This window comes from Cyprinodon variegatus, unplaced genomic scaffold, assembly GCF_000732505.1.
Source record: "Cyprinodon variegatus isolate N-32 unplaced genomic scaffold, C_variegatus-1.0 Scaffold251, whole genome shotgun sequence".
Lineage (NCBI taxonomy): Eukaryota > Metazoa > Chordata > Actinopteri > Cyprinodontiformes > Cyprinodontidae > Cyprinodon > Cyprinodon variegatus.
Window position 1 is genome coordinate 293,941 of NW_015150704.1, and position 14,261 is coordinate 308,201.

The 14,261-nt window shown below is 35.4% G+C and overlaps 1 protein-coding gene across 1 annotated transcript in view; it reads right to left on the minus strand.

Annotated features, from left to right (window-relative positions):
* Positions 1 to 14,261, minus strand: part of LOC107089413 (FERM domain-containing protein 7-like) — a 23,501-nt gene that overhangs the window by 2,987 nt on the left and 6,253 nt on the right. The window contains exons 2-10 of the mRNA XM_015382172.1: positions 5,349 to 5,453; positions 5,233 to 5,275; positions 3,994 to 4,072; positions 3,650 to 3,747; positions 3,362 to 3,476; positions 3,015 to 3,162; positions 2,167 to 2,262; positions 630 to 793; positions 221 to 289 (exon numbers count right to left, since the gene is read on the minus strand). Of these exons, the coding sequence (XP_015237658.1) occupies positions 221 to 289; positions 630 to 793; positions 2,167 to 2,262; positions 3,015 to 3,162; positions 3,362 to 3,476; positions 3,650 to 3,747; positions 3,994 to 4,072; positions 5,233 to 5,275; positions 5,349 to 5,453 (917 nt within the window). The remainder of the gene's footprint in view (positions 1 to 220; positions 290 to 629; positions 794 to 2,166; positions 2,263 to 3,014; positions 3,163 to 3,361; positions 3,477 to 3,649; positions 3,748 to 3,993; positions 4,073 to 5,232; positions 5,276 to 5,348; positions 5,454 to 14,261) is intronic.

Genomic DNA, 14,261 nt, shown 5'->3' on the forward strand with positions numbered 1-14,261 from the left:
ATATATATATATATATATATATATATATATATATATATATATATATATATTTACGTACATATTCATAATATCCTTAATCTGTCAATGGGTTAATATAATTAAAAATGAGTAAAACAATAAATGCTCAAATTTCCTTTTTTTGAAGAAAGCTATGTAAAAATATGAATAAACTCAAGCTTTGTGTTATTTCACACATCTGGTTTCTAAAACTGATCCTTACCTTTCATAGCGTGAAGGCTTCTTTTCTCCTGATCCCATACATTCCAGCAGCTGTTTCTGAGTTCTCCCACTGACACAGTCAAAAAAAACAACAAATATATCAACAAGTGGGACGCAACCATGAATTGGAATAAAATTTTATATTTAAAAGTTTTTCAACAAATAAAAAAAACAGGGAGGCTTGCAAAAATAATAGTCCCCTTTATTATAATAATAATATAATTAATAGCTTGCAGGTAGGACAGCGATCCAAGACTTCAAAACGCTTTTTATTTTTCAGCACTAAAATGTATAAACCCTACTTCACTCAATCCATTATAAGATGGTCTTAAAGTAGGGAAGTCCAGTCGAGTTCTTTTCGAGCTTTTTGGATTATCTGACAACATTTTCCCAACCTCGTCATCTCATACCTGTATCTGAATTTGGAGCCTTTACATGACAGCAGAGTTCTATGAATGGGCTTCGGTTCCTCCGCCAGCTTGAAGAAGGCGTGATACTCCACACACATCTTCCAGAAGGATTTGCAAACATCACGGCTCGCCATGGCGAACTCCAGAGTGTCCTTACAGGATGCCTAGAGGAACAGAGAGCATGACCAAACATTCTGACTCTGAACTTATCCAGGAACTAACCAGTGGTTTCTGACACTAAGCTGTTTGATGATTTCATCGTCATCATAATTAATTGTTTTTATCAGTTGAACCGTGGTTCCTGGAGCTAAAATGTCTTTCTTTGACTGAAACACAATAAATGTTCTTTTTCCCTTTCAAAATCATCAAAATTTCAACAATATTTATTTTTGAGCTTTTTCCAATATAACTTAGAGGAAACTGCTTCCTTCACACCCAAAACATCCTACATATGTATTGATATCAAGCCACTCGCTAATATTCATGGATAAGTGATTGTAAATGTGTTGGTGAATTTCAAATAGAAGATATTTTCAAGAAATGTTGCACGTGTGAAAAAGGGCAACACTGGTAAGAATGGTGGAAACATGTGAAACACCATCCTGTAGGTATCAGGCAGTTACTGGAGCATCTGACAGTCAGGATGCAACGTGGACAAATTAAGCAGCACCTCCAGCATGTGGCGTACAGTAGGGAAATATGTGGGGGTGTACATAAGTCTTGTTTTAACCACTGAGTAACATCAGGTCTATTTGATTCACTATAAACGTAATAATGAAAAACAACGATCTAACAAAAAATAAAACATAATTCTGTGTGTTATTTTATCTATATTATGTTTCACTTAGTTACATGAATCATTAGAATAATGAAACTAAAACAAATAAAGCTTCTAATTGCAATTGATTTCAAGATTTGGCTTCATACCAGTGTTTGTCAAGCTTTCTCTCTGGTGCTAGTTTAAGATACTCCACCTTCTTGCAAGGTGGACATCTTAATATTCTAATCTTTAGTTCAAGGCCCTGTTTATAGAACCATAACCCTTTGAAAATTATGTTTTTTTTTCCCATTTATGTAAAATGTTTAACATGTATGTCATTTTAATTTCAATCTCTTAACACAAGATGGTGGCAAAAACTCTAGAAAAACTGCAACTTCTGTGCCACACCATGACTGAACTGTATGATATTTGAAACTTTACATCAGGAGCTATTACTAAGTCATAGAACACGTGCCAAAGCTTACCCATGCAGGCAGATTCTGTTTTACCTGTCTACACAACAACAGAGACTGGAATGATGATCAAAATGTTACACTGAGGAACCGGTTTTCATACTATCCTATTTTTAGAGAAAAGGAACATGGCGTGTATGGAAAGTCAAGATGTTTAGTTTTCACCTCAAAAAAAAAAAGCCTAGACCTTTTGCATTCAAAAAGGAACATATGATCATTCTAGTGCTCCACTGTTTTTTAATCTTACAATATTGATTGCATCTATTGTTATACTTTTCAGAATAAAAATCTTGAGAGATCTCACCCCAACTTTATCATGAAGTTTAATGAGGAAATGTTTGCGTTTGAAGCTCAGTTTGCGGATCTTTGCCCAGCTGAACGTGTTGATTTTGGTGTTTCCCTGCAAAAAAAATAAATAAATAAAATAAAAAAAAACCAAAGGTAATAAATATTAGCATAACCTTATGACATCGGTTTATGAGAAAAGGCATTTCATTGGTATTTGTAGCTTAAAAAATATGCATGACATTGAAGCTGTTTCACATTTTGTGCTGCAGAAGTTTAATAAATTTCAAGTTTTTTGTTTGTGAGTGTGTTTTAGAAGCATATAAGTGGTAAATAATATTCAAGTGGAAGGAAAAAATACATGGCTTTAAAGATGTAAAAAGATATTAACATGTGTAACATGCCTTTGTACTGTATTAAGCCCCCTTTCCTTGTACAAAAAACTTTTAATAATATGCATTTCAACCAGCTAGGTTAGGGTTAGGACTCCCTAAATAATAAAAGGTCCACTTGAGTAAAGTGTTGCTTTACACAAAATCTATAGAATTAGATTATAGTTTGATTTTCTTTTAACAAAACCTTAAAAAAGCCCATTAGCTTTTAATCCTTTCAAAACCTTTTAGTTTTATTGGTAACCAATATTTTGAAGTTTATGTTGGTGCAAATGTTGCCCTGTTTGTTGCACTCAATAACTAAAAGAATCAGTGGAGTCTTGGTTATGTGTTTTTATGCAATCTTATTCATGTTTTTTTTTTTATATTCAACAAATTCCTCTTAATATTAAGATAAAACAATCCCTTCTGATAAACTCTGATAACTAAATATCAAAATGTTCCCTGACTATGTTCAAACCAACTGAGCACACGCCTGAAAAACCAGCACTCCGGAGTGAGTGACGGCCAGGTTGATCCTCATGCCCTCCCCGTCGTTGGCCGGATGGGGCCTGATGCCGTACATGTCCAGCTTCCTCGCCACCTCCAGCAGCTGGATGTCCGAATTTGCTGGAGAAACTCCTCTAAGGAAAGAGTTTAACAAAAATAACTAAACACATTCATTTAATTAAACAATATTTACAGCAGAAATCAAATGACCTGCAACGATATCAAAGGCATGGAATTCATGTAATGTTTATCTTATTCACTTTTTTTGTAGCACTTTAAAGTAGGATTAGAAAACATCTCTACAACTAACATCTAGATTCCTCCTCTTCATACCTGTGTCTTTTATGAAGCCTGATTATTTTATGATCCAGATATTCCTGGTTGGGGACATAGTGCTTCATCTCCAAGTGCTGATAGTCCAGCTCCTCATCATAGTCCCCTATCTCTGCTATAACATAAAGACACATGCACATTTATTTTTGTTCTCATATTTTACTTCCTCTGTTGACTAAATACATTCAAACATCCAGAATTATACTTACATGTATCCATAAATATTATTTTAAGCACTAACCATGAGAATTTAGCTTAAGAATGTATATTTATGTTATTCATGCTTACACTGTAGTATGTGTGAGACCAGCAGGGCGGCACTGTTGTCATTGCATGTTAGACTGCCCGTAGATAAATCCTGCTTGATCTGTAAGGCAAAAAGATACCTGCACATACAGAGCAGTTAACTTGGATGGAAACTGTGTTTTTATACCTATCCACATGCTAAAATAATAAATAAATGTCTGCTAACATAAAATATGCAGAGATTCATTGGTGGGCTCAGTTTCTGTTCGATCTGATGATTAATGGGTTTGAATAAGATGATTTAGAAACCAAAGCAGCTAAATCCCCTCTGATATATTAACAAATATATGTTTATAATATTAATTCTTTATTAAATAAAGGTTTACCTTGTGAGGCCTCTCTTTAGTTGACCAGGGTCTGGTGGGAAGAACTTGACTATAAATCTAAAGAATAAGTCATTGGTGTCTGAAACATAAAAGAAGATATAATTTAGATTTTAATGCAATTTAGTTTTGATGCCACAAGTAAAAAATATTATTCTAAACAAAGCCGAGCTGATATTTAGAAAATTTTATTCCCTTATACATTTTTAATTTCTGGTAAAAGTCGTCTTGTTGTTACTTCCAAGGTTAAAAAAAATCTGTTGGGTCCTCCCTTCAAACATCCGGTTGTAAACTTCCCTATTGAAGATGAGGAATACGATCTCACAAGTCAGAGCAACTCAAATAAATCGGACAAAATATCAACTCCGTCTTTTATTTTTTGTGAAACTTACGACATCTGTGTTATGAAGAGGTGTGAAGAATGTCTGAATCAGATTTGATGAGGATGGGAAAGCTTTCACTTTCATGGTTTAAATATTGTTACTGACAACTGGTTGTGCTTCATCCAAAAAGTCGCCGTAATATCTTTCTACAACCAGTAAAGTAAAAAAATTACCTGTATTTTTGCTAATGTTCACAAAAGGTCAGAGGTCAGTAGAGAACTCAACAGAGTGGCACTGCTTCATCGTATTTCTAATCAAGTTACAGAAAAAAGAGGCCTTTATAGAAATGAGTATTTTTGGTAAAAGGCTACTTAAGTATCAAGTTGCTGATCTTACTACATATGATAATAACAACTGATTTAATAGAAAAAAATATGTAAAATTGAACAAACTAACTGATGATAATTCTGGTATTTCAAAGAATAAGATAAAGGTTAACATATGACAAACAGAAATTACACAATAAAAAACTTAATTGTATCTAACACTCTTCAAAATACATTTTGGTAAGGTAGAAAACTTACAAAATCAATCTTTAAAGTAGGTAAGAATAGGTTAATAGGATTTAGTAAAGTAAACCGGCTTTACTAGATTTTCACTCGACCTCCAAATGACACAAAAACATTTAACTAATAAGTCTGAAGTACAAACAAGAAAATATTGTGTCTCTGAATGTTGCATATATGTTAAACATAACTTTGTTTTCATTAATTGAAGTTACTTACAATGGATGAACTGACAAGAAATTTTTATCAAGTAAGATTAGTGATACTTTATCATATTCTTACTCAAGTAAAAAGTAGAATGATGTAAAACTACTCCTAAAAGTATATTTTTGCTCTTAGAGAAAAAAACTTACATTTAATCTGTTTGACTAGAGGCTTAAGCAGTTCCAACCAAACCTGCAACAGAAACATGTTTAGAAACACAGAAGCATCTAAAAGGTTCATGTCTTTGTTAATGTTTGTTTCTTACATAATGGCCGCTGTGGTGTCTGAACTCCAGTCCAAAGTACTCCTTCTCAAGCAGTTTCAGATGGCCGCAAACTTTGTTGAAGAAGTCCCCACCTAAAACGTTTTGCTGCGCAAAGAAAAGCAGAAATTAAAAGTGGGTGTTAGGGATTTAGGGATAAAAGGGGCCTTTGAAAGTGAGATGTTTTTTTAATCTGGAAATACTCATGGGATTTTTGAGAAATAGCCCCAGCTAAGTTATTTTACACACCAGCCCTTATTTAAAGTTGAACTATAATTATCCTGCTTCCTAATGCTCTAGTCTTAATATGATTTGTTGCTGTACTTTTAACTATAAATGTGCACATTTTCTACTAGTAGAGGGTTTAACATATGCTAAAAACATTTAACAACAGGGAAAGGTTAGAAAAACGAAGCAATCTATTGCCTGTCACACAACATGTGTACCGAATGCAATGAAAGTACCACCCCTCTCTGCTAATCCTTGCAGTGTCAAAGGGTTATACCCCTGGCAGGTAACCAGTCCAGCAGGGACATTTTGAGAGACACGAGACAAGCAGCCATGCTCTCTCTCACTGATACCTGAAGCTACTTATAGAGTCCTATCAGCAAAGGGTTCACACTGTGAAAGGAAGCTGTAATACCTGCAGAGAAGAAGGCTGAGCTGGTTGATACCAATAGGTTGGGCTGTTGGAGGTAGAGAACAAAAAAACAAAAAAAAACAAAAAAAAAGCAAAACAAAAGAAAACCCTATAAGTCACTACAACATTTCATTTCCTTTGGGATTAATAAAGTAATTTTGAATTGAATTGAATTGAGAGCAGCACCGTCTTACTGCTAGACATCCCTGTGACGAGCTGTTCCACTGTGAAACTAAAAATTCAAACCATCCATCCATTTTCCGTTTCGCTTATCACCCTGAACAGGTCACCAGTCCATCGCAGGGCAACACAGAAACAAACAGGACAAACAACCATTCACACACACCTAAGGAGAATTTAGAGAAGCCATTTAACATAATAGTCATGTTTTTAGACTGTGGGAGGAAGCTGGAGTACCCGGAGAGAAACTACGCATGCTCAGGGAGAAGATACAAACTCCATGCAGGAAGACCCCAGGCCGGGAATCGAACCCAGAACCTTCTTGCTGCAAGGTGGAAGTCCCACCCACCGCAATTAAAACCAGTTAAGGAAAAAAAAAATGTTTTCATTTATTTTATAAACTATGACAGAAATTTGGTTAACATTTTAAGCAATTTTTTCAGTTTCAAACGCAATAACGTATATTAATTTCTAGTTTAATTACATTAAAAATTAGGCAATTTTGCTTAAAAGAAAACAAAACAATTGTATGTAATACCAAATAAATGTATGACATATAAATGTGCTAAATGTTTCAGCATGATTTATTATTAACCTCCTATAATTCAATATTAGAATGTTATGTGGTTTTCATAATATGATCATTCATTTGTAGAAAAGCTGAGGAGGAGTTAAGAAGTGTTTCAAATTATGGCCTCTTTTTTGACACTCAGTTCTGGCGATATTTTTATTCTAATTAGGGCAGCTTTAAATCAGAACCTGCTATCTTAATTAACATAATGCAGCAGTATTGATTACCAATGAACTCTCAGTCTGTTTGTATGTTTAAGTCAAAGAAACCTATCAGGTCTATAAGTAAAGCCCAAAATGTGAATTAAAAAGGTAAAAAAATATATTTTTACTTGCAGGGTTTTTGATTGCAAGAATAATATTTTAATCTTCTAAATAATATTGCCTCTGCTTTTAAATCTTGACTTGGTTAAAGCATTGTGCTTGGGTCTCAGACACTCTGAGTTCAAGTCCCACATACTCTCACGGCTGCCATTCTGGGTCCCTGAGCAAGACCTTTAACCCCACACTCCTCCCTGGCTCCGCACAATGGCCGCCCACTGCTCCCCAAGGAGATAGGTTAAATGCAAAGAGTGAATTTCGCTGCTCTGTACTTGTGAGTGTGTAATGACAATCCAAGTTGGAAAAGAAATAAAAATACATCCAAGCAGAAACACACGCACAGTTCAAAGCTAAGCTGAACTTTCTACTTCTATCTAGTTATATCTGCACATCTGACTGTTCTCCTCTGTCATCTCTCTAATTACAAAGGGAGTGTTTGTGAATTGTTCACTTTCTTCACCAACATGGTAGCTTATTTTAGCGTTCACTGGCTGCTCCCTGGTTTTTAACTTAGCAGCGTGGGTCACTGAAGACCCTCATTAACTTGTCTTGGAGGAAGAGAAGGAGGAGGAGGGACTAAGCTGTTGATGCCGATTATAGAGAGATCAGGAGACAAAGTGATGATTACTGGAAACAAATGACCACCCTCACAGCAGCTAGTGACAGCAGAGGAAGCGTACTCTGGAAAATCATGTATAGAACATTTGCTGTTCATGTACTCCTATGCATCTATAAAAACATTCAACCCTTAAAGATTTCCTTTCTTTTGTTAGGGCCCTAAAACCCTTCTTTTTACTTGCAATATTCGTTCTGTATTCTACTTTGTTTCATTATAATAGTGTTTACTGTAAAATTAAAAAAGTTCAGACACTATTGGTTTAGATTTTGCATTTATGAAAGGAAGAAAAGAGCCATATGTCAACAAAGTTAAAAGTAAGGTATTCTGATAATATCAGAAAACAAGTAAATATTGGAAAAATAGCTGCTGTTAGTTTAGTCAGTGGCTCAGATCATTGCAAAAAATCATAATGCAATAAATGATGTATTTATGTAAATTATGCATTTGAATTGAGAAAGCTTCCTGGAGAGGTGGCGAAACGTCTTCAAATCTTGAAAACCAAGTCCAGTGGATATTTTTTGAATTTTTACGGAATATGTATTAAAGGTTTTAAATTCTCTAGATTGTGTTAAATCACCCAAGTTTAGACGCTTCTTCTCCGAACCCTATTTTCAAATCCAGTCTTTCTGCCATCAGTCACTGTACTGTTCAGTCAGATTGGATGGAAAACTTCTGTGATCATCCATCTAAGTTCTTGCCTTAGATTCTAAATCAAATCTAGTTCTTCCAAAGGGCAAACATTGGCTAAAAAGAGGACACATCCAAACGACGTCTAGATTTCCTTGAAAAGTGAAAGGTCAAAAGCTGTCATTTTGAGATTATTCATTGTCTATTAGTGGACTAAAGTGGGACAAAATCAGACTGACCAAACAAGGCCCAATGTTAAACTATTTCTGGACTAAATCAGGACTATGATGGAGCGACCAGATTTAGCTTAAAAACCAACGTCTAAATGATGTCTGGTGTTTGGGGGGTTGGGTCATTTTAACTAATCTACACTGAAAAAAAGATCTAGAAATAAGTAAAAATGTCTTAAATTAAGTATATTTACCCTTAATTTGAGTAGGTAAATGAGGTAGTTTGACAATAGAATGAGTATTTTTACTCTTAAAATAAGATAATTAGAAATTATTATTTTAAATGTAAATTGTCTTGTTCCATTTGCATTCCATTCCATTTCCTTTTTTTCTTGACTTGTTCCATTGGAATGCCAATGAAATGGAATGCATTGTCCAATGGAATGCATTTGTCCTAAATCAAAGAACAAATGCATTTATTTTAAGAAAAAATGACTTATCCAGATTTTGTTTGTTTCGGGTGTAAATCATTTGATTGTAGCTCTGTTTGTACTGTATGTTCAGCTTTCTTGTCCGTCTGGAAAGTGAACCTTAACCCTATTCTAAAGTTTTTGCAGGCTCTCCCAGCACTCGGCTGCATTAACCCTTTATAGGGCTCTCAGTGAAATACTTTGAAAATCTAATTTTCAAGTCAGTAGTGTTACTGAAATCCAGGACAAGACCTTATTACCTTTATAACATTCACAAAATATGAATGTTTTGATGGAATAAATTAATTTCAATGTAATAACAAGAAACGTCAACTTGCCCAAATATATATTTAAAAAAATAACAAAAGTGCTTATATAAGAAGTTCATGAAAAACACTCTGAGAGTGAAAGAAACACATTTTTTCGGTACAACATAACCTTAGAGGCATTAATGTTGATACTGCCACTTACATTTTTTAGTTAATAAACCTAAATATAAATCTTAACTAGGCTTCTTAACCTGTTAAAAAGCAAAATTAACTTTTCAATTAGCTTTTTACCTTTTTTTCTTGACTTGTTAATTTTTAGTCCAACTTAATTTACAGTAGGTAATATATCATTCAAGGCCTATCTAATTGGTCAAATGCCAAAATAAGATGTAGAGCCATGTAGCAGTATCTTTTTTAAGAATGGCTGGATATAGATCTTGTGCTTCTAGACCTCCCTGAGGGACGGGAGGGACTCTACTTGTAATAGAGGTGTAAATAATAATGGTTTTGTATCGATGCATCGATCCAACAGCCGATGATCCGATGCATCAATACGTCCGCAAGTGTATCGATTCATTTTTTTCCCCTCCGGTCTATTTTTGTCCATTTGCTCCTGGACATAATTCTGACTCACGTGCTGCGGTGACGGAACCTATTTTGCCCTACTACATCGCTTCCTTCAGCCACAACCCTCTTTCCACTTGCACAGACACACTCGCGTAAACACAGAGGCATTATTATTTTTCAGTAATGAGGTTTTCCTAGGCCTAGGTGGTGTACAACTTTGCTACTTCTGTTCTTTGCTGTTGTTTCTGAAATAAAATGCATAACAATATTACAGCTTTCATTGATTTATTTCAAAAAATTTACCAATTAATCGAATCGTATCGTGGTGTATTCTTGAGTATCGAAAATAATCCAATCGTTGGGTCAGGAAATCGATACTGAATCGACTCGCCATGATGGGTGTGATTTACACCCCTAATTTGTAAGGGATCAAACATGGTAACTTGCCCTATAAAGGATTAAGCTCCATCCATCTTGCTATAAACTCTGATCAGCGTCTGAGTCTCTGCTGAGAAAATGCATTCCTACAGCATGATGCTGCCATCACTGTGTATCATTTTAGGGATTTTTATCAGATTAGGATGTTAGTTTTCCACCTGACATTTTGATTTGGATGTGGACCAAAAAGTAAAGTTCTAGTCCCATCCGACTGGAGCCTGTTCTTGTCACTCCTCCGTATAAGATAACTTTGTGGAACGCATAACTAATACAGCTTCTGTCAACAGATCTGGATATTCTGAGTAAATCCTTATTAAAGTTAATACACCTGAATGTTGACATTTTATGTTTGGTAATTTTTTTTTATTTGTATTTTTTATCAGATTTGACATATGAAATAAATTGTAGAGTTTATGATTTAAAGAGGGAATACATAAAAAACGATCTTCATATCATCTAAAAATGTTTAGAACATGTACCTGAAGAAATAAGAAACTTACATCCATTAAAGAATCCACAATAATACAATATAGCTTGTTCGTTCTTTACATTAATCTGCCTTTTTGCTTCCTTTTCTGTCTGATCATCGATTGTCTTATTGCCCTGGAGGTTAAAGGATCGGGGTCAGAGGAGTAAACCTCTCTCCTCTCGTCTAATGTGTACATGACTGAGTCTCTGTAAGATCTGTTTTTGGAATAATAAAATTAATGAATACATGATTTTGCATCTCCTTTTGGGTTTAAAGCTGCATTCCTACAAATCTTAAAATTCAAATTATTATAAATTAGAAAAAGCAGAAGGGAAAAGGCACTTCAATTTTTAAAAATGCATCGTCGGCATAGAATAGCTCTCATCGCCCTCCTCTTTAACCAGATAAATTATGTTAATCACATTTTATTTTTATCTCATTCATTCTTCTTCTCTTTCCTGTGTCTTTCTGTCTTCCCTCCTCCCTCTCGCCTCCTATTGTTGAAATGCTGCTGATGTCCTAGAGGCAACAGGAAGACTGACAGAAGTCCTGGCTGTGGATAATGGAGCTCCTTTACAAACACAACACTCATTCAGATACACACTCCGAGAATCTGGTTTTAACATTTCTTTGCTGCCTTGCGGACGACGTCACTGTTTAAAAAAAAAAAAAAAACAGAAGCTGTTATTCTTCCTCTCCTGACCTGGATCTTATGGACTGGATGGAAGCTGAATAAACACCAGGTGGCAGCGACAGTAGGGGAGGTAAACTTGATCCCCTTCATCCTTGAACTTGTATGTTTACTCCCACACAAAGGGTTTTCTTACGAATATTTATCCTTTGCAAAAAATAAAAAAAGTTTACTTAGTGCTTATTTTACACACAAAGCATGCAGAATCGCAAATAAGAGCCTGCTAGTGTTTTTGTTTTGCAACCTATGCAAGAGTGACCCCTTTTGAACCTAAACGAGCAGTAGTGGAAGCTAACATCCTAACGTGTGGGCAAAGAAGAAGAGAAATATGTTTGGTAGGGTTAGCCATCTATAAGTGCAGCAGGTGGTTACCATGGCGATTGAATACATGCTGTAGGAGCGGTATTGCTGATAGAAAGTTACACAGTTACCTGTTGTTCTTTTGTTCGGACTTTAAGACACATGACAGATGCTACTTCCGTCTCACCTGTTTGATCTAACATCTAGAAAAGGATATCTTTTAGTTGTTTCTTTTATGTACAGTTGTGTTGACAATTAGTAGTATTTTGTTATACCTTTTACATCCAAACTCACAAACGGAGAGGGAACGTAGCACATTTTTATGGCAAAACAGAACATAAAGAAAAATTGATCGTAATTAGTTGTCCCTCTCAGTGCTTTAGGAAAAAGGAATGTTAGCCAAAAATAAAGAAGCGTCTAGATTTTTATTGATATTTACAATTTCAGCAAAAAAATTTTTTGAAAATATAGCTTTCCTGTAAATCATTATTTTGTGTGGCGAGCCGTTTTACACTCGTAGTCCCTTTCAGATCAAAGGCCACAAAAACGACATCATTGATCAGTTTGTCCCTTTGCTTCGTACAAGCAGGTTCACCTAGATCAAAAAGCCTATACGCTTTAAGACCTTTCAGCCCGGGGTAGCAGCTCCAAAGAGGGATGTCTGACAGTTCATATTAAACACCTGCATAAAAAGTATGGATTTAATTCCAAAGGAAACCCTCACACAGCTCTATGCTCTGTTAATCCTCCTGCAGATTTATTGTCCAAGGACATTTAGAGCTTTAAATATCAGCAAAGTAAATTTCAACTACATATGGGCAATAAAACGATAACAATATGTATTGTGAAATAACTTTTTCTCGATTTAAATATGAGACAACCAAGATGGAGCTTTTTTTTTTTTTTTCATTTTTGGATAGTAGCCAATCTTATTTAAACAGCGCCGTGTCGAACCAATAGGAACAGAGCCAGATCAGGTTAGGTTAACTTGTTTACCTACAGCATAATAGTAGCAAAGCGGCACGCGTGTATATGTTTGGGCTGCAGCAGCCAACTCAACAAAGAGGGAAAAAAAGGGGTGTTCATTCTGGAGAGAAACCAACAGAGAACTTGGAGATTGTTGCCCAAAAATGCTGCTCCATGCTGCCCAAAAATTTTGGCAGCATGGAGGTATTTCGGGTATTTAAAATCAGATGTAAACAGAGTAGTGTGCACTATAAATTGTGCAGAAGGCATATTCCGACAGAGTTTGGAAATACCACCAGCTTTTTTTCCCCCACCTGAACCAGTTCCAACATCTAGAGCACGCACAATGTCGGACTGAAACAGGGTTAACTCTACACCAGAGACAACCAGGGGAAAGCCTGCACAGCAGCAACAGTCCATAGAGTCGACCGTACGACAAAAAAATGAAGAGACATAGGGACAAAACCTCTGCCATATCATTCTGTCTGGCTAAAGACATGCTACCTTCTAGTCTTTTAATTTGCGTAAAAGGCAACATGACCTCTTGCAGCATTTTATCCATTCAAGCTGATCCATGACCACCTGGTAAGGGATGAAGACATTCAACACCATTGAAGGAGAAACGTTCCCATACCATGATGTCTTTGCTACCATGCTTAACAGTGCACTGTGTCTTGAATTCAGTATTGTCTGATAAACAGTCTGTGGGCTCTAAAAACATGAGAATCTCGCTTTCATCAATCCAAAACATGCCAAGAGAGCACTGTGTATTTTCATCAATGGAAACCTTCAGGAGTTTCATGTCAGTAGCTTAGCTTCACAATAACATCTTGTATCAGTTAAATTACTTTTGATTATCTGTAGACTTTCTTGGTTCACTCTAGGGATATAACTTTTTCATTTACGATACCATACCGATATTGGACCTTTGAGATTTAACCAATACAGATACTGAACCAAGACGATATCAACATGAATCATTCCTTCTTTTAACACTGATCTTATAGAGTGGAATGTTAGAAATAAGTTTGATCAAGTGATGTTACTTGGAACAGAACAGTAGTCATTAACAATACGTATGAGAGCAACAAACCCTTTTATTGTTACCAAGGTTCCCGTGGGTCCTTAAAAAGTCTTAAAAGGCATTGAATTCTTCAAAATAAAATTAAGGCCTTAATTGGTATTAAAATGTCTTAAATCAGTCTTTTGTAGGTCTTAATTTTAAAAACATCATAAATAGGATTATTTTTATTACGATTTATTTTTGTAATCTTAATAAAACCTTAAAATTGACTGTTTTTTTTTTGTTAAAAAAAATTATTGGTTCCTTCCCGATATCGGAACCAATAAAGGCGTTGTTGCGGCCGGGACATTTGGGACATAAGCCATTAACTTTTTGTCTGGAAAATATGAGCAAGTGTAAATGTAACGAAAATTGTCTCCAGCCAAGAGTTTTCTCCATGGCTAAAACCAGGGAACATACATGAGGCACAGTGGATTTTATGCAAGAAGTCATTCAAGCTCAGGACGATGGAAATTAAGGCAGTGGAGTCACACATGCGAAACACAAAGCGTCAAAATGGAGTTACCGAGAAACAGCCGGTATTTCTCGGTTTTGT